The following is a 22,817-nucleotide window of genomic DNA, read 5'->3' on the forward strand; positions in this document are numbered from 1 at the left end:
CCAGCTGCAGCGGGCGCAGCAACGCGTGCCGTGACTTCGGTTTGTTTCGCTCAGGTAAGAACGGGGCTGTGAAACGTCAGGTATATTTTGTTTATTAACATACGAGAGGGAATATAAATTGCCGTATGTTCGGCTCGCTACAAAACAGCCGGAGAATCACCCCGCGCCCTCCTCCCAGCGTTACGTATCCGCAGTACGTATCCACAGCTGTACCTTTCTCAGGCGAAGCTGTACCGGAGTTTTCCTCGCTGCTTCCTGATCATCTGTGCGGTGTAACAGAGGCAGGAACGGCGTTTCTGTGTTCTACTTCGTGGTAACTGACTTTCTAAACGCGTCCTTGTGATTTCTCCAATGTTTGTGTTCCACTTAAATGCACAGCACCCAAAACAGATGGATATCAGAGCTATATATTCAGGATTCAAGTCCATTCAAGACAACTGCATCAATAGGTCACAGATTATAAGTACGATGGAGGAGGTAAAATACACATCAACTAAACATGCAGAGCACCCTGTTCAATGCCAGCTGTCAGTTCCATAGGTCCCCCCCAGCCAGACTTGAGCTCAGTGGAGCTTCTATTGCATCACTGAATAAACCCAAACTGTAGTTTTCATTAATGAATGCAGATATGGTTTCATGTTGGCATATCAGCTCTCCTCTCAATCACTGCCAGCTTTGGCTTTAGATGTGCTTTTATAAGCCCATAAGGCACATAAAATGGTAAATTCTTAGAGGAAAAGTGCCCTGATCTGCTCCTACCAACAAACTGTCTCTTCACTCTGTTGTTCCCTTCCTTTTCATTCTCTGCTCATATCCTGCTACCATGGGAGGGGACCTCAATAATATTCTGTTTCCAGACAAATATGGATCACTTCCACTCTGCATTCATTTACAGCCAGATAAATGCTTTGTCCTGACACTACAGTCTTTAGGAAACAAGTGCAGTCACTTAAATAGTAGAGCACTTTTTTTTTTTTTTTTTAAATAAAAACATCAGCATTGTCCTTAAACGAAAACCATTTCTCAAAAGACATGATTAATTGAAACCCCAAAACTTGTTTGAAGATACGCAGTGTAGACTATGAAGATTTTTAATTAAAACAGTCCAGGACATCAGAATTTACACATTCTTATCCGACCCTTTTTGCTTATCCAGCCTGCTTTTTGCTACAGTCCTCAGCTTCTTGCACTTCACTGAGTGTAAGCAGCAAACTTAGACAAGGCTGTTTAACTCCCCCAGTCTTAGACCAAACCATTGATGTAATTTAAGATTTCCAAAAGCAACAGAATTACTTAAAGTTTAATCCACAAAATGTGAAGTTAGAATAGTGACTGCACATGTGATCACACTCCTATTGATATTAAAACTTAGAGATTTTAAATAAACCAAAAATATGCATCTGGAATACATGCTAGCATCCTTTTGAAGCTATGTAAGCTCCTCTTTCTCAAATTGCAAATACCAGCATCTTGGAGGGATTGAAGACAATCAATGTCCTTTCTCCCCAGCCAAGAAGTAACTCGATGGGTTATCAGCCTGAAGTAGAAGCCAAGCAAAAATCCATCTCTTAGGACTGAAAGCTTAAAACATACGCAGAATAATTTTATTTAACAATTTTTACTATAGATGATTACTTCATAGAAATAAAATTATGCCAATTTTATGACTAATATTGCTGCTTCAGATATCAAGAGACTAATAAAATCTTTCATGGAAACGTTTGCATTGAAGGGCCCAGGCAATAGTCCTGCCTCACTGGTGAAATGAGCAGAACCCACACTCTTCCATTGTGAAAGTCCATCTCCAGTGCCATTGAAGACTGTAATTTACCACCGCTCTATCATTAACTCCAGATACAGGTTTAAAAGAAAAAAAACCACCCAAGATAGAACAAACATTAGCAAAACCTTCTTGAAATGAGTTCTGTTTTCTTTCAGGGCTACAGAAAAAATAGCCAAATTCTTTATTCCACTAGTAGTGAAACTGCACCCCCCAGTAACGCCTACATGATCACACCATCTCCAGTCTAATTCAGTCCATATAGAGTCACATTTATTTTGACTTAACACATGTTGTTTCTAGTGATGCCTCCGGATTATTAGATTCCAGCGTCCCTGGGAATTCTAGTTTTTCACATATTGTCTCCTTTATGGGTAGATACTGAGAGATCTCGTTAGGTTCCGTGAACAGGGAAGGTGGCACATGCTAAGGAGCAAAAAATTTAGATGAAATGAATGAACAAAAAGGAAATAAAAGGATTTTAAAAAACAAATACTTATGGACAGCTGAACTTTACCTGATTTGAACTCCTTGAAGTCACATGGCACAGAGAAATTTAGATTATTACTTCAAATATAACACATACGATCTCTTACTTGAGTACAATCAGTAGGTTAAGGAAAAGTATTTCATATTTCTAAGCAGCAGATTTTATTTTGACACAAAAGTCAGAGATGTTCCAGAACATCTACAATGTTCACAATTTCAGTGCTGCACACCATCTCTTTGAGAGTCTAATTTTGGATGAGACCAGGATGGCCACAAGGTATTTAATGTTTAATGTCTTCTGGTCATTGCTATACACTCCCTGGAACAACTGATAATTGATATTGATATCTCAACATACGTCTTAGTTTGAAGAAGTCTACCACAGATAGTGTTTAGCTATTTATATGGCATATTAACTGAATGGATTCTAATTTCGCGTTTGAAGAAATTAGTTGGTCTAAGTTCATTAATATCTTTCCCTGTAGATTCCTGCAGATGATGTAGCTTCACACACAGACATTTGTCAGGACAAAAGAAAACAACCACAACCTACACTGAGTGCACAACTTTCTAACAACAACCCGTAAACATGAAGCGTAGAGCTATTTAAATACAGCCTGTCAGATACCCCTAACATGCAAGGAACTGCAACTTCATTTAATTCAGACTTGAGAATTCTTTTCTCCTTTACCTACTGAAGCTGATCTAAGGAACAGAAAAGCAATATGAAGTATGAGGTTAAAATGAAACCTAAATCAACTACCTGTATTTCAAAAGCCACCAAACTATCAGAAAGACCATGCCTGATTTAATTGCCTTAATTAGGGATTGCATATTGCTGAAAAATGATAAGCTGTCCCTTTCCTTAAGGAGAAAATAACTGTGCAAAAGTATTCCCTCAGAATGTTTGTATCACACTAGTCACATTCTACAGGTGAAGAAAAAAAGGAGAGTACCTAAAAATCATACATTGCGTAAAGAATAACAAGTCAGCATTTCAACTGGAAATGATTCTGAGCTACTGCTTGGGTTTTAAGATAAGCTGTTGAAATTATTCTGAGAAAAAACAAATGAATCTGTAGCAGCAAACAGATTCTGACTTCTAGTACAGGTTGTGAGCACACAGCCAGTGCTGAAATTCAACATCACGGGAAATGCACTACCTGATTTTGTGACTGAACAGTTCTAAAACAGTAATGAAAACAACTGTTAACTTAAAAGTAGAAAAATTAACCCAATCCCATATACTGTAAATGTGATCAGTGAGTCAGCTACAAAGGCCAGTCTATCCTGAAATCCCTAAAATAAAAACTGCACACACAGAAGGACCTCCTCCCTGCTTAGATTACCAACCTTTCAAAAGGATTACTGACAGACAGCGATTTCTTTGTGGATCATAAAAGAATGTTAAAAAGCAGACAAGGAAAACGTTAAAAATGTAGTACCTTTAAACTTGATATTTTGCTTTCTCTCGATGTATATTCTCGCAACATATAAGCCTTGTCAGACTAAAGGGAAAAGAATTACAAAAAGTTATTACAAAATTATCAGAGTGCAAAACGAGCGCTGTGAAAACACTGAATTCAGGAAACATTTGAATGTGACTGATCATGGATCTTTAGCAGTAACATACATTCACACTCCCAAAGACAATGCCATCTTTTCCAAGAGTTATCTCTTTGCATGCAATGATTGAATATGTATGACTGAATGTGTTTGTCAGCCTTCTCTCAGAACTCCTGCATCACTTCATTATCAGCTGGACAAAATAAGCAAACCTGCTATGTTCTGTCTTATTTATCGAATATTTCAACTCAGCATAGCATAGGTAGTTCTCTGCAAGGTTAAACTTGCAGTCATAATACAAGCCAAAATCAAAAAAACCCACCCAACCCCTTAACAACAACATCACACCATTTACTGTTGTCTATTTTTTTGACTTGTACTGCCTCTCTGTGTCTGTCAAATATATTTAAATCATTATTTAGCATAAGCTATAGGCTACTCTCCTCATATAATACCTAGCACTTGGCTGCTACTTCAGTACTACCATAACAAAATTAAATTGTAAGTTCGGTTTGGGTAACCTCTACGCCCCAAAGCATCAGTATTGAAGTACAGGAATATCAGCAGTTCTTTTCTGAAAGCAGTACTGCAAGTGAGCACCTGGAAAACATTTATAATGGTGAATGAGGGCTTACCTCATGGTGAAGCCTCGTGTCATTCATCCTGATCAGTACTCCATCAACTCGCAAGAAAAACCTCAACAGCACAAAAAAACTGGAAGGCATGACTCTCTGGAAATACAGAGATGTGCCATTCAGCATATTACAAAGTTTTACTTTAGCCACGTGTTTACTTGTGTCAGAAATTCACAATGGAAGACTACATGAGTGAGCTTTCAGTAGTAAAACTCCTAACTTGGGTTGGTGATATACTACAGCTACCACAGCCTGCAGCAGAGCAGGCTGTTTCTGAAGAGCCTAGGGATGCAGAAAGGAAGACAGACAAGCAACTGACAAGCTCCCTAAAGCAAGCAACAAAAAGATTAAGATAACCGTTTTCAATAACTCTAATTTTAAAAGCAAGAATAAAGAAATTTTCATTTTAAATTTAAATTCTAGAAAGAATAAAATGCAAAGGCGTTACTACATTGTGCTCCATCAGCTAGCTGGGTCACCAAGCCTCTTGTATTCACCTCTCAGTACTCACTATTTTTACACTCAAACTTGACACTCCGTGATCATGAAGTTCATCTTCAAACAGAAGTACTTCTTCAAAAAACATGATTTGTTCCCTGGCTTTCAATTTCTCTGTATTTATATGTTCTGTTGTAGGAACAACCTCAAGAAAAAGATGAATAGTTAGTATACTAATTTGCTGTCAAACTGCATAAAGTTCGTCCTGATCTTTAAAATCCTCCACCTGCTAGCTTTCTGAAGGGAAAAGTTTCCAGAGCACTAGGCTTAATACATCCAAAATTCTAAGTGGCAAAGTTAAAACTGAAGCCAAAGTTTCCAAGAGAAAACATTGAGCAAAGCAAGAACCAAGAATGGAAAGTTCTAAATAAACAAGTCATCTGAGTACAGGTTTCGTAGCCTTCAGCAGCAAGCTGAATGTGGAAATATTCAAAGATGCCTCATGCTTCATGTGTGTTTGAAACCTTCTGGGTTGCAAACAGTTTACTATGCAATTGGCATTTCTAGCCAACTGCAAACCCTGAATTCCAATAAAGACTTCCCTCAGAAATCAAGCTTTTTCCATCTTGTGCTCTACATGTGCTCATACATTTCTGCTGCCTAAAGACCATGGGCCAACAAGACAGCTTACTTTTATGCTGCACATTTGATTCCAGAGCAATTCTAGTGATCTGTAACCAACACAATCTTAGTGAAGTAATACAGATTACCTGCTTAGTAGCAGCAATCTGTATACAGTAATGAGAAGCTGGGAACTTCAGCCTTATTTTAAAATAAAGTCAAGGGAGGGCCTGTCACTTAAAAATGAGGAAAAACCCCAAACCAAACCAAAACAAAAAACCCGCCCACCAAACCTGAAGTTTTTTGAATAAGCCATGATTTGATTAAGAGAATATGATGAGAAACATGAAAAACCTCAAGGTATACTTTGAAGTCAGAAACTAAGAACCATGAAAAATTTATAAAAGCCTACTGACAGCTTCAAAAAAAGTGCTCTGTGTTTCACTGAAACAAAATGTAATCAACATGCAACAAGGGAAAAATGCTTACCTTTAGTGTTGCAGTATCTCCCAGCAATGTTCCTTTGTAGTCAGTTGTGTAAGTCCAATCATAAGGCTTGACAACTTCCTTAGTGTGCTCAGTCTCACTCCTCAAGAAGTGAAAAAGAATACAGCACACTTTGTAGTAATTATTAAAAACTTACAACGTAAGTTTTTATGATTTTCACACCACACCCTAACTATTTGAGAAAAAGAGCAGTATTGTCTGTACTGTACTGTACTGATGATGTCAAGACTTAAGCACACAGTTTTGGTTCTTCCACAACAGCTGTTATCATAAGGAATTAGAAAACCATTACCCAAATTCCTCTTGCTAACACTGCCTCAGGCTTATGAGGCAAAAATCAAGACTTTTAAGCGCTGCTGAAAAGTTTTTAGTTCACAATCATTTCTTCAGTAATAGACAGAAATAATTCTGCTGACAACACACAGCAATAATTAACAACGTTACCTGTTTTTAAGACAGCTTTCACTTCTCTCCTTGACTTATTCCTAGGAGCTCTGCCACTCATTTGGTAAATACTAAACAGTACAACAAGTTCTCATGCACAGTGATTGTCCTGCTATAGTCCTAAGGCTGAGATGTTGAACAACAGCCATTTTGCACTTTTACACAGCAGTACACACACTCTTGTAACATGTAAGCCCCCATGAATTTGAATAAACATAAACAGAACTAAACCGTGTTAAACATGCAGTAAGTTTGAAGAAAGCCAGGAAGCAACTGAAAAATGCAGCTGACACTGAGTAACAGATAAGATGATGATGGCGAAAAATAAAGTAAAGTGATTTCTGCCATTACACACTGATTGCATCAATGGCAGAACTAAATACAACATGGTCTTCAGGAGTTGTCTGTTGCTTTAACTACTCTATAACAGTTTTGCATACAACACACCAATACTTGCCCACTGGTGATAAAATACTGTACCTGCTCTCTTGCCACTCTTCTGCACAAGCCACTTTGATCATACCTTGGCAATTATTGACACATTTTAAAGCATCTGTTGCATTGAACTCAATTCCAAAACCACGTTCATGCTGTATTCTCAAAATATTATCTCCAAACATCATCTCTGGCAGGGAAGGCATATGTAATTCTTCAGCCAATCTGCAAAGAAAAATAGCAGTCCAATAAGGAGACATCAGTCAGCCATAGTTGAGTGAAAACAATTTCTTTAGAAGTATTTTCTAGACCGCAGTAATCAGTATGCCTTAAAAACATTGTTACCTTCCCAGTTAATCATTTGACATGAGTTACAGAATCACTGATCTTAAGTGACTTTTCCACTGTAAGGTTATTCCTAAAGCTTGACTTCTCTATCAGGAGAGTAAAAAAACCTCACACAGGATTAAAATAAATAAATAAATAAATAAATAATGAAAAATAAAAAAGATTACAAGGATGAAGTATCAGCTTTCAGCCTATTGCAGACAAACCTCTGGATAATCCAAGAACTACTTTTGCAGATGGTCAGAAAGTTTTATGAAAGGGTACTTATTATCAGCAAGATTAAACTCATTGCACAGCGGCCCATACTACCATCTTTGGTACAAAACAGAGCCTGAAAACAACCATGGCAGAGCATATTAAAAGCACAAAGTAGAACACACATCTACTTTAGGCTTAGGTTAGTTATTAGAAGGAATTTTTTTCACTCAGAGGGTGGTGACACACTGGAACAGGTTGCCCAAGGAGGCTGTGGATGCCCCATACCTGGAGGCATTCAAGGCCAGACTGGATGTGGCTCTGGGCAGCCTGGTCTGCTGGCTGGCGACCCTGCACATAGCAGGGGGGTTGAAATTATATGACCACTGTATATGACCTTTTCAACACAGGCCATTCTATGATTCTGTGTTTCTACTGCTCTACTGACTTCCCAGCTTTGTAGAAAATGCACACTGGTATTCATAACCTCCAATCATGAAAGCTGTGGAACCAGCTGAACTTTGTGAATAGAATAAATACAATCCCTGCAGAGAATATAAAGCCATTCCAGCTCACTTCTTGTTTTACATCATTTTTTATACATACAATGTATAAAAATATATACACGCATTGCTCTATACACACACAGACACTGTTTAGCAAAATATATGCTTTATACACTTTCACCATTCCCCCCCTACCACTAGGTACCTTATTCATTAAGATTATAGAGCTTGTACCATAACCATTATACCTTTGCTTTTCTACCTTTTTCATCACATTGTGATCATCTCAGCATCCCTGAAAATCATCTAAAAGGACAAAGGTAACTTCTAAAATGTTATAGAGGCAACTGCTTAATTTAAAATAGCTACCACTGAACGAAACTGAGCAGAAAAAAAGATGTGTACAGCAGGTAGCCTGATTTCTAGACTGGCAGTTCAGCTCTATCTCTTGCTTAAAGAAAAGAGTTAATGTTCTCCTGAACTTTATTCCTAAGATCTTCATTTTTAAGAGACAGCATTTTGTGAAATACGTCTTCACAAACATGTCAGAAAAACGGAGTATACTGCAGTAACAGTCCTTCTTTTCCTGCAGAACACGGACACTGCTCAACTGAATGCTGAATCCTCTTCATAGAGGAATCAGTAAAATACGGGATTCAAGTTTTCTTACCTGCAACTACAAGAACTGCAGGATCATTAGGGAAAAGCATTTAGTGAAGATTACTGTATGTATTGAGCACAGAATAAAAACAAGAGTTAGTAACACCATTCCCACACGTTTGGAGGTAGATGTGCAGTTTAAAAAATAAGCATCATGCCGTTATAATACCGAAAAAAAAAATGAAGTTTACTTGGCTTCTTATAATGCAGAAACGAAGCGTAAAACTTCATGATAATGGACTCACGCAAATAGAAAAACTGAGGGCAACACAACTGAAGTCTTCCTTCACAGCTCCCCACATACTTATTCTGGAAATGGAAGCCTAGAATTATCTGTCAAACTCAGCTGCCACCGAGGTCAGCTTGGGTCCTAATAGCTCAACTGTTTGGCTCCACATTAGCAAATCTGACTTAAGCACTCAGTGCTGACACAGCAGTGCTTCATCCAACAGTCTGACAACAGTGGAAATTACTGCTGCGAGGAGAAAGCAAACAATCAATTTTTAATGAAGTCTTTTATGTTATTATGAAATAACTTACAGGAGCATGCGCACCACATATAAAAGCATCTTAACGGTCCTTAAAAGATAATCAAGACAATCAAGCTTCCAGTCAGCGGCGGGTGCCTGACAGCTGAGGGCCGGACCTCCACTACCGACAGCCGTCACTATCGAGATTCTGATAGCCGCCCGTAAACGAAACCAGCCCAGACTCTTCAAGAGGGAAAAATACAAAATAAGATGCCCGAGGTGCTGGGCACGCTGTGTTCGGACAACACCTCCCCTCCCAGACGCGGCGGTACCTCCGACTATCCCGTTACCACAGGCGGGCTCCCGGCCCCGCGGCGCCCCGCTCCCGCCTCACCTCTCGGCCTGCGCCGACTTCATGATGTGCGTGCAGACGGCGCTCAGCTTCCACGGCCCGAAGGTGAAGTCGCGCCGGCTGCTCTGGAAAACGGGGTGCATGGCGACGACGGAGGGCGCGACCTTCTCCGAGGAGAAGGCCGGAAGGGACAACGGCGGCGGCTCACTCTCGCCCGCCCTTCCCGGCCCCTCCGCTACGGCCGCGCGCCCCTCACGGCAACGGCGCCTGTCCGCAACCGCCGCCTCACCGAACTTCCGCTTCCGGGAGAGCGGCGCCGCACGCGCAGGCCGGAAGTCGTGCGGCAGCGGCGTGCCGCGGCGCTGTGCGGGCGGTGGTTGCGCGTCTCTCCCGCCTGTGCCCCACTCCTGGCGGCGCCCGGCCGGGGGGAGGTCCTTAAAAGTGACCAGGTGTGACAGCGCGGCAAGCGCTAAGTCCCGCGTGGTTGCGGGGGAACGTTGGCGCTAAGGACAGGCGGGCGCGGCGCACGGTTGTCCCTCGTGCCTTCGGCCACACCCGTGCTGCGCTCCCTAGGAGGCAGCGGCAGCCTCCGCCCGACTGCGCGGCGGTGCGCCGACGCTCGGGGCTGTGAGGGCGGTTGGCCGCGCTCTGCCCCTCGCTGTGTCCACTGACGTCTCCCTGTGTAAAACCGGCCCGCGGCTGTGCGCCGTCGGCGGGGCCGGGCCGTAGCCGCGGGTCGGACCCTTCCAGCCGCAGCCCGCACCCGGCGGCGGGGGCGGTGCGAGAGAGAGAAAGGAGGCGGCGGGTGGGTGGGGAGAGGGGCGAGCGCGGGGCGGGGGCATGGCGGGGCTCGGCCGCCGACACCCGACACCTCCCGCCCTGGCGGCGGCGGCGGCGGGTGAGTGCGTGCGGTACGGCCGCGCGGGACGGGGCGGGAACCGAGTGAGGCGAGGGATGCGCGGCGTGGCCTGCGGGAAGCGCTCCCTTCGCTTCTCCCCTCCGGCCTTTGTTCGCTGCCGAGGGAGCGCGGGGGCAAAATGGAGGCGATCCCCCGGCCCTGCCCGCGCTGCCCGCCGGCCTTGGGGTGCCGTACTCCTTCGGGCGGGGTGGGGCGGGACGGGGCAGCCCCGAGGGACGCGCGGCGGCGAATGCCCCGAGGAGAGCTGAGCTGCGCGGTGTAAAGCGTGGCCCCGCGGCGCCTTCGGTGAGAGTCGTAGGAGAAAGCACGGATAAAAAATGAGTAAAAGATGGCTCTGCGGCCTGACGGCGCTCCCGGGGCCGCGAAAGTCTCCCGGGTGAGACAGAGGTGCCCCGAGCGCTCCCGGTCCGCCGGGGATGCAGGTGGGCACCGTCACGGCGAGGGAACTTCAGCCCCTCTGTCTCCTAGGGGTGTGAATAGTAACTCTGCATTGAGAAGTTGAAATCAAACTCTTGTTTTCTAGTTTTTTGTATTTGCACTTTTAACGTTATTTGTTCTGGTGTGTTGCGCTGCGGATGGGTGGTGGGGTTGGATGAAGGTCGTCGGAGCACAGGCTGGAGGTAGTGGGGAGAAGGGGCTGAAGAGCTGAGGGGAACGTAGAGATTTGACCAAAGGGGGTGGTGAAGCAGGAGGCTGGGTGCTGAGCACTGAAACTTCACGAGAGTAAGGGTTTGTGGGTACTGCTGGAGGGTGGGCTACAGCTTAATGCCAGCTGTCTTCTGTGCCCTTTGTACTGATGGGTTCTTTATGCCAGGCCTTCGGTGTTGCGTTAGAATTGCTGTTGTAGCTAATGTGATGATGAACGTGGAGGGAGTACACTGAGAAAATACATGCAGTGATCCCTGAGCCTTTGGACATTACTTGGAAATTGTTAAGAAGGAGTCAGCAGGATATGAGTATGAGTAGCCAGACATCCACAGACACCAGCAGATGCTGTATATGCAAAACACAGCATAACAATGAAGATCAACTGGCCAAACTTTAAAAAAAAAAAAATGCTTACCTTCCTTCAAGTAATCAAAGATTTAGTTACATCCTTTTTATTTCTTCCAGGCTAGACATACAGCTGGCTGGTATGGCTTAGGAAAAAAATAAAAATACTTAGAAAATCTATTAATTAAGTGTGTTAACTTTCTTTGTTTCCTCTTGTTCCACTTGCCTCTTTCTGTCTTTCAGATAGTTTCTTCCCTTTTCTAGGCTTGGCTCTGCTGCTGACCTCTGGTGTATCCATTGGCAATCTCCTGCCCCTTTGGTTTCCTACCTAAAATGGTTTCCTGCGTCCTACAGGTAAGGTTTAATTGATGCAGACAAAGGAGTTCCCAATCTTTGGAGGGAGTGTGAGGAAATGTTGCTGGAAAATTGCTAAGCGGTGTTGTTCTGCTTCTAGGTGCTCAGCATGTCTTGGCCGCTCCTGCTCTGCTCGCTCTGACCATGAGCAGCAATTCTTCCCTCAGCAATGGGAACGGCCTGAGGAACCTCACCACGCAGGAGGACGGCGCGGTCAGAGTCACTGAAGCCATTGCTATAATCGTCATTGCCGTTTTCATCTGTTTGGGCAACCTCATCATTGTTGTCACCCTCTATAGGAAGTCTTACCTTCTCACGCTGAGCAACAAGTTTGTGTTCAGCCTGACCCTCTCCAACTTCCTGCTCTCTGTCCTGGTGCTGCCTTTCGTTGTCACCAGCTCTATTAGGCGGGAATGGATCTTTGGAGTTGTTTGGTGCAATTTCTCAGCCCTTCTCTACATGCTCATCAGCTCAGCCAGCATGCTTACTCTTGGACTCATAGCCATAGACCGGTAAGTGGCTTTTTGTAATGAGGGCTAACCAATTGCTCAGTCATTCCATAGGGTGACTTGTTGGCTGTTTGCAGGCTGGAGAAGCACTGCTTGGATGACACTGCACGCAGTTGCAATGTCGTTTTCCTTCAGTGTGAAACTTTCACACAGAGCAGAAGAAAGCATTGTAATTGATCATATAAAAAGCTGACGTGCATCTAGCTATTTTTAAAGGAAACAATGCTGTAGTAATATGTTACTTGAGAAACAAGAAGTAACAATTTAAAATTCACACCAAGGGCAGATTGTAAGAGGCATCTGGATGAGGAGCTACGAGATATGGTTTAGTAGCTTGTGATAGCAATGGTAATGAGTGGATGGTTGAACTGGATGATCTTGTAGGTCCTTTCCGACCTTGTGATTCTATGATTTAATAGTTCTGTGTGTCTTCAGCCCAGTTTTACAGTCTTCCCTGCAAAGCTCTGTATTCTTACATTCAATTACTCTTAACAGTCTTCCTGTTAAAAATAATTCGCCTTGAGGTTTATAGAAAAGCGTATGTTGAACTTTAGAGAAAAGAGCCGTATATCAACATCATTAAAATATGTTTTTTGCTGTTCTTGATTTGTGCTCCTGTTGACTTTTTTTTGTTGTTCACCAGGTACTATGCTGTCCTTTACCCTATGGTATACCCAATGAAGATTACAGGCAACAGAGCAGTGGTGGCTCTTGTGTATGTGTGGCTACACTCCCTCATTGGCTGCCTCCCTCCCCTCTTTGGCTGGTCATCTTTGGAGTTTGACCAGTTCAAGTGGATGTGTGTAGCAGCGTGGCACAAAGAGGCTGGTTACACTGCCTTTTGGCAGGTCTGGTGTGCATTGCTGCCTTTCGTGGTCATGATGATCTGCTATGGGTTCATATTCCGTGTGGCAAGGATTAAAGCCCGCAAAATCCACTGTGGCAGTGTTGTCATTGTGGAGGAGGACTCCCAGAGGAACGGGAGGAAGAACTCCAGCACTTCCACATCCTCCTCAGGAAGCCGAAGGAACGCTTTCCAAGGGGTTGTCTACTCTGCCAACCAGTGCAAAGCTTTCATAACCATCTTGGTTGTCATCGGTGCTTTTGTTATTACGTGGGGACCTTACATGGTAGTAATTACATCAGAGGCACTTTGGGGAAAAAATAGTATTTCCCCTGCCTTGGAGACATTAGCTACGTGGTTGTCCTTTTCCAGTGCCATTTGCCACCCGTTAATTTATGGACTGTGGAACAAAACAGTGCGCAAGGAACTATTAGGAATGTGCTTTGGGGACCGGTATTATCGTGAGTCGTTTGTTCAGCGGCATAGGACCTCAAGGTTATTCAGCATTTCCAATAGGATCACAGGTAAGACATTCTTAATATACCAGTAAGAGCAATTCTTCGTATCTGTGTCTAGCTGGCACGTTTCAGAGCTCTGTAAACAAGGTGGGATGTTTCTGGAGGCTTCAGTAATCTTATTTGGTTTATCATGGACACTTGAAAGGAGAATGTATTTTCTGTGGGAGATAGCCTTGTCCTCTTAGGACAGTAAGGTTTTCCCTGCCAGAGGAGACATAGATTATTTTTATTAACTTAATTACTCTCTCAAACTCTTCTTCTCTCATAACTGCCATTTTGTTCTATTGAGACTTAAGCACTACTGACAGTGTGTTTTGTGATCACCCTCCCTAAAGATTTTAAAGAACCATGCAGATGTGGCACTGAGGGGCATGGTTTAGTTGGCATGGTGGTGATGGAATAATGGTTGGACTAGGTGATCTTAGTGGTCTTTTCCAACCTTAGGATTCTATGATTTTGCTACTTATACTGCACACTAGCTCTATACTATAACTCTTGGGTTCACAGAAGTTATACTGCTCTTACTATACTACAGTACTTCTGTAAACTCAGATTTTGTGATTGTAAAGATCCCAAACGCTGTAGAACTATGTAAAGTAGTAAACCTATTTGGCGTGTCCCTTAGTTGCAGTCTGAGAGCTTCAGCTGCTCAGAACTTCTTTTTTAAGTAGCAGTGCAATGAAATTCTGATTATTATTATTTTTTTTTAATTTTTTGTTTGATCCTTTTTCTGGTCCTGCTTAGAATCTTCAAAAAATAAGACATTTTCATATGGTTCCTTGGGTTGTTCCAGGCAGAGATGATAACTAAAATTACTTAATTGGGAAGGAAGGTCCAAAATATAGAAGGGAAGAATAGTAAGGCATCTGTTGTGGTTTTTGTAACCTGGAGTCACTGGAAGAGACTTCATGTAAAGGAAGGAGTTATGCAGCTGCATCACATCACAAGCTGCAAGAGATTTGTAGTGCTCCTCCCTTTGCCAAATCTACATCCAGGAGATGATGTGAATCTAGGAACTGAGGTGGGAGGGAAAAGATGGGAAAAATTTCTCTTTCCAAGTGATAAGAAACTGATGATAGTTACAAATGTATTGGGCGTACCAGCTGGACAGTGATAGGAAAAAAAAAAAGAAAAAGATACATCTTTATGCAGGATCCAAAGACAGCACTTATGTAAGAATCCTAGATTCTCCTTCTTCCCATATTCTATATTCGAGGTTTTGAAAGAAGCTAGCTCTCTCAGTGCCCTGGTATTGCTAGTAAATTTCTTGCCATGCTAATGGGCTGTCCTACCTGCTGGTGGCTACCAGGTTGTTCTCTGGCTAGCAGGTGTCTGGCAAGTGATCCCATCTCTGTGGGTTTGTGTGCTCACAGTTCAGCCTGCCTTGCTGATAAAACATGCAATTGCAAATGGAGTGGGAGAGAGATAATGTGGGTAGAAGAGAGACTTGTCGTATGGAAGGACTCCAAAGATACTTGAAAGCAGCTCATCTTATATTTTACTTGTAAGATGGAAGGTCCAGATGCTGTGCACTCTGGAAGAACAATAAGTTTTACAGATACAAGAGTAAATGAGGTGGTAGAATCAGTGTTACTATAAGTACTTACTCTTATAGACCACTTAACCATCCATTGAGTAATGACAATGAAACTCTTTTGCAGATTTGGGACTATCCCCTCATCTCACTGCCCTCATGGCAGGTGGGCGGACATTAGGAAACAGCAGCAGCACAGGAGACACAGGTTTCAGCTGTTCACAGGATTCAGGTAAATAAAGGCTCTTGTTCTCTCTTCTCGGGCAGGAGTTTGCACTTGTAACTTGGCAGAACTCTCTGGGATAGTCGGTGTTTACATACTTGGATGTCTCTTGATGGATGGAAAACATGAAGCATCTGTTCCAGCTGTCACAACAAAACCGCTGCAGTTCTTTTCCTTCCTTGCTCTCAGTATAACTTCTTGCAAGGAATAATGACCCTCCCTTGCTAATGTTTCCTGGGAATGGGACATACTGCTTATGATTTTCTCCTTCAGTTTCTGTCATTCTTCTTGAACTTCACCTGTATTCACAAGAAGCAGCAACAAAGTGACGTGGAGAATGCTTCTCTGATTCCTAGTTTGTAATAGGCTTTGTCACACTGACCCTGCAGTCTAAACATAACTGCATCAGATGGTTTCAGCTTGTGATTGTGTCATTACTTAAGATCTCTGAATTGAAGGTAGTTTGGAGAAGGGAGAAAGATTTCTGCCAGTGATTTTTCTATCTAAAACTAACTAGATTTTTCTGGCAGTTATTTCAGCTACCACTCCTTCACTGATCTGTAATTATTTTAAAAGAGTAGTTCTGCTTTAGAGACACCAGAGGGAGATCTTTTAACAATTGCTTGATACTAGAGGTTTGTTTCTTGCATTTCTAAAGGAAATCTATGGAGCTGGGTTTTATTTAGGTAGTAATTTTATGCTGGTATTTTTATGCCTGCTGTGAGTATTGTGCAACTGTGTGTTACAAATGAGAGTAACATCAGGTGAAACCTGTTTTTGTTTGAAATCATTATGTTCCCATCGTTTGAGGAACGATACTGAGCAGTCTAAATGAACAAACCAAATTTGTACCTTAGGCCATTAGAAGTTCTGCTTCAAAGAAGAAAGTATCTTTCACTTTGCTAGTAGCATCCTTCCATTGTACGCTGGTACCTATGGAGATCATGTATATCTATCTATCTATATATATGGAGAACTATTTTCAGTAGACATGCTCAAACCCCAGTTGATCCACAGAACAACACAGAAAGTTGCTAACGTGTTTTATGCTTATGTTTTATGCTAATGTGTTAGAACATCAGCTCATTGTGTGCTTAAGGGAGTCATAGGCAGAACACGCAAATTTCACTTTATATAGTGAACTGATAAACTTTTTATCGATGAATTGTCAACAAAGATTAAACCTATGGAGAGGTATGTTGTCTAGAGTTGCATTTCAAGCAATATCTTTCTCTTACTTCCTGGAGCACTTCCTTATTGCAAAAAAGAATAAATATGGGAATGAAAACTTTTGAAATGAATGAAGAGGGATGTGAAGTCACTATCTGGAGGGGTTAAGAAGCCTGTGAAGACTCTTTGTTCTGGCCTGGTGCCATGTCACAGGATGCCATGAAAATAGTGGTAAAGATCACACATAAGGAAACTGTACCTTGGAACACTGGCTTCTCTGAAGGCTGCTCACTCAGCGTTGTTTTGTCATCTCCCCAGAATGCTTGCTCTGTCTTCCCCTTGTAAGCCAAGACACCAGCATCACAAAGGAGGACTAGGCTACAGTCTTGCTGTTTGTATGAAAGCACTGCAGAGATGTCAAGATGATTTCCTTGTGCTCAAACACTGTTTTATCGAAAAACAGCATCAAAAAGGTGCAAAGCAAATACTGAGAGGTGAAATGACTGACAAACTGAAAATGAATTAATTGGACAAAAATTATTCCCAGCTACCAAGCATTTTTTTCCTACTAAAATACACTTGAGAAAATCGAAATAGGTTGTCAAAAACTAAATTGTAGAGGAAAAAGTCTCCAATTCAGATTTCCATTCTGGTCTGACTACAAGCGTTACATTTGGCAGCTGTAGTTGACTGCCTCTCAGGTGACCATCATTAGCCTCTTTCTTGATCAGGTGTGGAAGTTGCCCTTGGGTTTACTCTTTATTAGCAGAAAGTAAGGTTTCATCTTTGCATCATGTCCTATTGATGTTATAATCTCTGAAGCTGAGTGTTTTGGAGCCACCTGAGACTTTATATCACTAATGAGAAAAGAATTCCAAATCCTTTCCAGAGAAAACTCTGACCTCATTTGTTTTGTGTGCAGTATTTAATTAAAACTAAAATTTGCCCACAAAAGCTGGGTTTAGACATTTATTTTTTTTTTTGCAGACTGGAAAGATCTTGCTTCTACTTAACATTTTGGTTTCTCTCTTCATGTAATTTTGTTATTGTATCTGAGCATTGCTCTTTTTCACTTTGAGAACACTTGCTTTGTTTCAGGAACAGACACAATGCTTCTTGAAGACTATAGCTCAGATGGCCCTTCTCTTCCACATTGTGTCTGTCCTCCGCGAAGAAGGAGTTCAGTGACATTTGAAGATGAAGTAGAGCAAATTAAAAGTGGGCTTAGGGGTAAGTATGAAAACACTCAGAACAAAATATTTTACCTTCTCAGAAAGCCTCTCGGGACCTTTAGAATTGCCTGAGAACATATCATAGAATCATAGAATGGCCTGGTTGAAAAGGACCACAATGATCATCTAGTTTCAACCCCCCTGCTATGTGCAGGGTCACCAACCAGCAGATCATGCTGCCCAGAGCCACATCCAGCCTGGCCTTGAATGCCTCCAGGGATGGGGCATCCACAGCCTCCTTGGGCAACCTGTTCCAGTGTGTCACCACCCTCTGTGTGAAAAACTTCCTCCTAATATCTAAACCTCCCCTGCCTCAGTTTAAGACTATTCCTCCTTGTCCTATCATTATCAACCCACGCAAACAGTCTTTCCCCCTCCTGTTTATATGCTCTCTTCAAGTACTGGAAGGGCCCAATGAGGTCTCCTCAGAGTCTTCTCTTCTCCAAGCTAAACAAGCCCAGTTCCTTCAACCTTTCTTCATAGGAGAGGTACTCCAGTATATCTAATGACTGTTCACTTTGAGAGACTTGACACCTAATGCAAGCACAGCGGAGAGTAAGAGCAAGTTTTTCTTCCAGTTCTGAAGCAGCAACAGGCAAGGACAAGTGTTAGAAGCTGGGATTCCCTTCATGCACTGCATCTGTGCTGCACAGCGGTATCGTCTCTGCGACTCCACTTACCTAGCTACTACTGCAGTCTGTTTTATGTTTCTCAAAGAATGTTTTCCTGCCTTCGTACTTTGATTCTGTTAATTCATTGCTTCACATTTGCTGCCTACACTCAACTTTGTCATTCATGGCCTTGAAATCTTTCTATTTACAGACTTCATTGATCTCAATATAATTGTGTTGTTTCTATTTTTGTTTGTTTTTAACTTTATCAACTGGCCGCATTTCTTAGTAGATACAGCTGGAAATAGATCAATCATGTGCAACTTTTTTTTCAGTCAGCTCATGTTGATACTGCAGTAACAAAGTGTTACTGTGGTGATCTGCAAGTGTTGCAAGGTTAGTTTAAGGTAGGCTGATTGTTGTGGGAGTGTGAACTAGAATTCTTGGTAATGAATGATTGAATTTATTAAATAATGATAAACAATATATAATACCAATTATAATAACAATATATAAATAAACAATAAATAATTGTGGTCAGTGCACAAATGAGCAGAATACCTCAAAGCATTGAGTAATGATAAAACCTATCTCATTTTTAAAATTATGAAATAATAAGAGCATGCATAGAGTAGAATCATAGAATGGCTTGAGTTGGAAGGGACTTCGAACATCAGTTAGTTCCAATCCCCCTGCTATGGGCAGAGCTGCCACCCACCAGCTCAGGCTGCCCATGGCCTCATCCAACCTGGCCTTGAACATCTTCAGGGATGTGGCATCCTCAGCTTCTCTGGACAGCCTGTGCCAGCACCTCACCACCCTCTCAGTGAAAAAATTCCCCCTCACATGTAATCTAAATCTCCCATTTCTTAGTTTAAAACTGTTTCCCCTCATCAGGTTCAGAAAATCATTCAACATACACTTAATTGGAAATTAAACATACGTATATAAACACTTTGTTTCATCAGATCACTTTTCTTTTTTTTTTTTCCAGTTGAATTGGAGGGAATTTTTCTCTACTTAATTTTACGTTTGTGCTGAAGCTTTGTGTTCATTGAATGGTTTGGAAATAATGGATGTTCTTGGTAAATGCACTGTGTAGGGTAGTTACTTTACAGAAGGCATTGGTCATACCTTTACAAATGAATCAATACTGATGTGTTTGCACAGCCATGCTGTTTGTTCTTATTTATTGTTTTTTGTTTTTTTTTCCTTTCAGAAACTGCAAAGAATTCTGTTCTTCATGTAAAAGCTGATGTTCATAAATCTCTGGACAGTTATGCATCCAGTTTAGCAAGAGCTATTGAAGCTGATGTGAAAATCAGCTTGTTTGGGGAAGGTGCTTTACCAGGAGCTCTGTTTCCTGTGCGGACTCTGCCAGGAAGCAGTATGAACACACGGCGTGGCATCAGGCCCCACGCTAGCCAAAGACTTCAGCTTCAGAGCATCGATGAAGGGAATATCTGACAGAAGAACCAGAGGGAAGTAACTGAATGAAACCACTAAGCAGGACCTATCATGTCTGTTACTGTTTGAACAGAAACAGGATACCTCGTTGGGACGTTTTCAGTGTTTTTTGAACACATGAATGTCAGTTGAATTCTGGTACTTGCATCAGCATTTTGCAGCAGTATTTACTTATTGTTTAGGGTGCTATTGGACTACTCCTTTTTGCCACATCTTAAACCTGTCACGCGGAGCATAGGAACACAGATTCTGGTTTTGTCAACCAAATCATTAGTCCATTGAATCACATTGTCTCTTTTTGGCCAAAGCTGACACAGAAATGAAAAGTATGTGCAGTGTTTAGTAATTGTAGTGATCCTTTTCTGAACATTAGGATCATCCATTTGTACTTGATAGCTTGAATGTTCTGATGAGAGCTTGTACATTGGTTACTACACGCAGTCTTACTTCCCAAATAATAGAGCATGGATTTCACTAAGGGACAACAATTGAGCTTTACAGAGAGCTCATGTACGTTATTATTCTTCTTACCCTTGCTAGCAGATATTTCTGGCTGTTTGTCAGAATGCTAGGTATGAAACTTAAGTGTATATTGCTTCTGCTTTATGAGACACCGGCTTCTCCAGATGTAATGGGTGAAAGCAGACCAGCGTTGGAAGTATCACAGAAGTATTTGAAAAAAACATCACTGCAGAGTTCTTAGTTTCTCTGAGAACTTCAGCTCTCTTCTGTGCTTTTGCTTTGACTAAAATATCACCCTACAGCTGCAGGAAGCTTGACAGGACATAAATAAGGTATTACCACTTTAATCATATATGCAGGATTCATCTTTTCTATAGAAGGAAATTCTATGGGTTATTTTTTAATCATGAGAGAATGTAGTACTTAATAGTTACCTCAGTGCATATATTTTTTTTGGAGTTTTAATTCATTAATCTCTAGAATAAGACCATTTAGCACTTACGTTGCACCTTGCACATTCTAAGCACTGTACAGACTTTACCTTGTTAGGCCTGTGTGAGAGGGCTCATCAGCCTTGCTTGCCAAAGAGGAGGAATGCAGCAACAGTTGAGCCAGAAAAGAAAGCAGCTGCAAGGGTGGAAAGATTTGTTATGAAAAGAGGGATGAAGTAGATCTCATGAGAATGCCCAGCATGAGGAACCTCTCTGTGCCTTTCTAGCCTGGACCTTTTCTTCCTTTAGAGAAGTTACTGCCCTGCCTTAATGTTTATTTCAAGGAGATGGATCAGTAGAATATCCATTTCTTGAGGCTGGGTGTCAGTAGCAAATGGACTTGTGGACCAAGGACATGTATTTATTTCCACTGTCTCTCATTTTAAGTGTTTTTTTTTTTTTTTTCTTTTTCTTAGAAGTGATCTGAGCTTTTGCAGCAGATTCTTTGGAGATTGGGGGAGGCAGACTGTTTACATCTGGTCAAAAAATTAAGTGGATGGTTGTTAAATTTTGTCTGCTTGCAACTTTCTCAAAGGTACAGAAACAAAAAAAAAATAAGTTTTGAAGCAGAGCCTCATCTCTGTACTGATTTTAGACATCCTGTTTGTCCATCTTCTCAACTCAGAAATACATTTCAGCACAAGCTTACATCAGTCTGTGGATAAAGCAGCTGGTCTTTGAACTAGCCTGAATCCATGACATTCCCACATAAGATTTAATTGCATGCTTAAAATTCAGTACATGGTTTGCTGATTAAGAATGGGCTCTTAAAGCAAGAATACTTAAGCACCATAAGATAGCTCTTTGAATAATGCAGAATGAAACAAGCTGTGGACTGGATGGAGAGCTGAATGTGCTAAGCAGCAGTGTGTGCGTACACTCCACACTCCTGTATTTTTTTTTTTATTTTTTTTACTTTGTGTATTAGTTAAGTTGGCACTTTGGGGCACTTCAAAACCCAAGTCCCACTGTTTGCTAGGAAATGCCCTGCATTGCGGTTATTATTGCTGTTATTAATACTTGAATCGCACTTGTTTATAGTGGTCAGTGCTCCTTAAGGAACGCGCTTCCCCTCAGAGGGCTTGAAGCATTTTATCTGCATCCCTTTTCTTTCATGTTCCTGCTTCCAAACAAGTTGAGTGAAAGTGTCAGTGAATGTGGAAAGGGCAAAAGTGGGTGATGTGAAGTCAGTGCTAGGCCAAAAATGTTGGGTTTTTTTTTTTTTTTTTTTTTTTTTAGGAGCAAAAATGTTCATGTCACGTGTGAGTGCAGAAAATCACCTGTGTTTTGTAAAAAGAATGTTTTTCACAATAATACTGAGCCTAATTCAGTCTTAAGGCAAGTCAGCAAGGCTGCAGCTGTTCATACCAGTACTGAATTGGGCTCCCAGTGCTCATTTCACTAATCCATTATTTAGTATGAACGTTGTTAACATTTTTGCTAATCAAATTGTAGCCTCTCCATTTTTCTGTTATTACCAGCATCGTTCTCTCACTTGCCATAAGTTAATGTGGTAATGCACACAGTTTGTAAAATTATATCCCCCATCTTAAATACAGAAGGAAAAAAACAAGTTTCTAACGGTCCAAGATGTTTGTTTATACTCCTGTTAATCTAAACACTCCTTGAACTTGGGGCCATGCCTGCTGCCCCGGGCAGCCCGTTCCATGCCCACAGCCCTGTGGTGAGGAACGCGTCCCTGCGCAGAAAGGCTGCGTAGTGAACCCAGAGGTCTCGGCGAGTCAGGAGGCACACCGAGCTTAACGCTAAGACAGCTTTCTCCGGCTGAGAGGAGTAAATCGAGGTCTCCTTCCTTTAAATCCTCGCAACCGTGGGCACCCAAGCGAAAAGCAGGCGGCTTTTAGAGGGCTGGAGCGCCTGAGGCGGAACCGGCGGCAGCAGCGGGCAGCCGAGGCGACCGTTGGGCTGTCGGCAGTCCCGCCCCCTGCCCGCGCCAGCCAATAGCAGTGCCGCTTCCTCGCGCTCTTTCGAAAAAAGGAAGGGAGCGGGTGCGGGGAGGAGTCAGAGCGCAGCGGCGATTGGC

The 22,817-nt window shown here is 42.2% G+C and overlaps 2 protein-coding genes and 1 long non-coding RNA gene across 10 annotated transcripts; 1 reads left to right on the top strand and 2 right to left on the bottom strand.

Annotated features, from left to right (window-relative positions):
* Positions 1-76: 76 nt before the first annotated feature.
* Positions 77-9,795, bottom strand: TIPRL (TOR signaling pathway regulator). Its single transcript, XM_031613123.2, has 7 exons — positions 9,489-9,795; positions 6,961-7,140; positions 6,019-6,118; positions 4,982-5,113; positions 4,471-4,566; positions 3,715-3,777; positions 77-2,206 (listed from the first exon to the last, which is right to left on the bottom strand). The coding sequence occupies exons 1-7, from the start codon at positions 9,587-9,589 to the stop codon at positions 2,054-2,056; spliced, it is 825 nt and encodes a 274-aa protein (XP_031468983.1). The 5' UTR covers positions 9,590-9,795; the 3' UTR covers positions 77-2,053.
* On the top strand, positions 9,781-22,755 carry GPR161 (G protein-coupled receptor 161). 8 transcript variants are annotated; one of them, XM_090151241.1, is made up of 8 exons: positions 10,259-10,344; positions 11,602-11,712; positions 11,813-12,224; positions 12,865-13,589; positions 15,245-15,349; positions 17,609-17,740; positions 18,321-18,397; positions 19,573-19,733. In XM_090151241.1, exons 3-8 carry the CDS (start codon positions 11,857-11,859, stop codon positions 19,600-19,602), a joined length of 1,437 nt encoding a protein of 478 aa, XP_090007367.1. In that variant the 5' UTR covers positions 10,259-10,344; positions 11,602-11,712; positions 11,813-11,856; the 3' UTR covers positions 19,603-19,733. The 8 variants fall into 8 exon arrangements, with proteins under 8 accessions (XP_090007342.1, XP_090007347.1, XP_090007340.1 ...); XM_090151216.1 differs by lacking the exons at positions 10,259-10,344; positions 18,321-18,397 and adding an exon at positions 9,781-9,895 and having other exon boundaries at positions 19,573-22,755; XM_090151221.1 differs by lacking the exons at positions 10,259-10,344; positions 18,321-18,397 and adding an exon at positions 9,794-9,895 and having other exon boundaries at positions 11,623-11,712; positions 19,573-22,755.
* LOC149919815 (uncharacterized) lies at positions 15,356-17,598 on the bottom strand. Its single transcript, XR_016471616.1, has 3 exons — positions 16,770-17,598; positions 16,193-16,273; positions 15,356-15,639 (listed from the first exon to the last, which is right to left on the bottom strand). It is a non-coding gene; the product is annotated as an uncharacterized LOC149919815 (long non-coding RNA).
* Positions 22,756-22,817: the final 62 nt, after the last annotated feature.

This window comes from Phasianus colchicus, chromosome 1, assembly GCF_987193195.1.
Source record: "Phasianus colchicus chromosome 1, bPhaCol1.hap1.1, whole genome shotgun sequence".
Lineage (NCBI taxonomy): Eukaryota > Metazoa > Chordata > Aves > Galliformes > Phasianidae > Phasianus > Phasianus colchicus.

Coding starts and splice junctions, on each gene's coding strand:
- GPR161 (XM_090151216.1), top strand. CDS start 11,857: ATGAGCAGCAATTCTTCCCTCAGCAATGGGAACGGCCTGAGGAACCTC. Junction 13,590..15,244: donor CATTTCCAATAGGATCACAG/GTAAGACATTCT, acceptor ACTCTTTTGCAG/ATTTGGGACTATCCCCTCAT. Junction 15,350..17,608: donor CAGCTGTTCACAGGATTCAG/GTAAATAAAGGC, acceptor GCTTTGTTTCAG/GAACAGACACAATGCTTCTT.
- TIPRL (XM_031613123.2), bottom strand. CDS start 9,589: ATGCACCCCGTTTTCCAGAGCAGCCGGCGCGACTTCACCTTCGGGCCG. Junction 6,119..6,960: donor GAAGAGTGGCAAGAGAGCAG/GTACAGTATTTT, acceptor TCACTTCTTGAG/GAGTGAGACTGAGCACACTA. Junction 2,207..3,714: donor GCAAAATATCAAGTTTAAAG/GTACTACATTTT, acceptor TTTGCTCCTTAG/CATGTGCCACCTTCCCTGTT.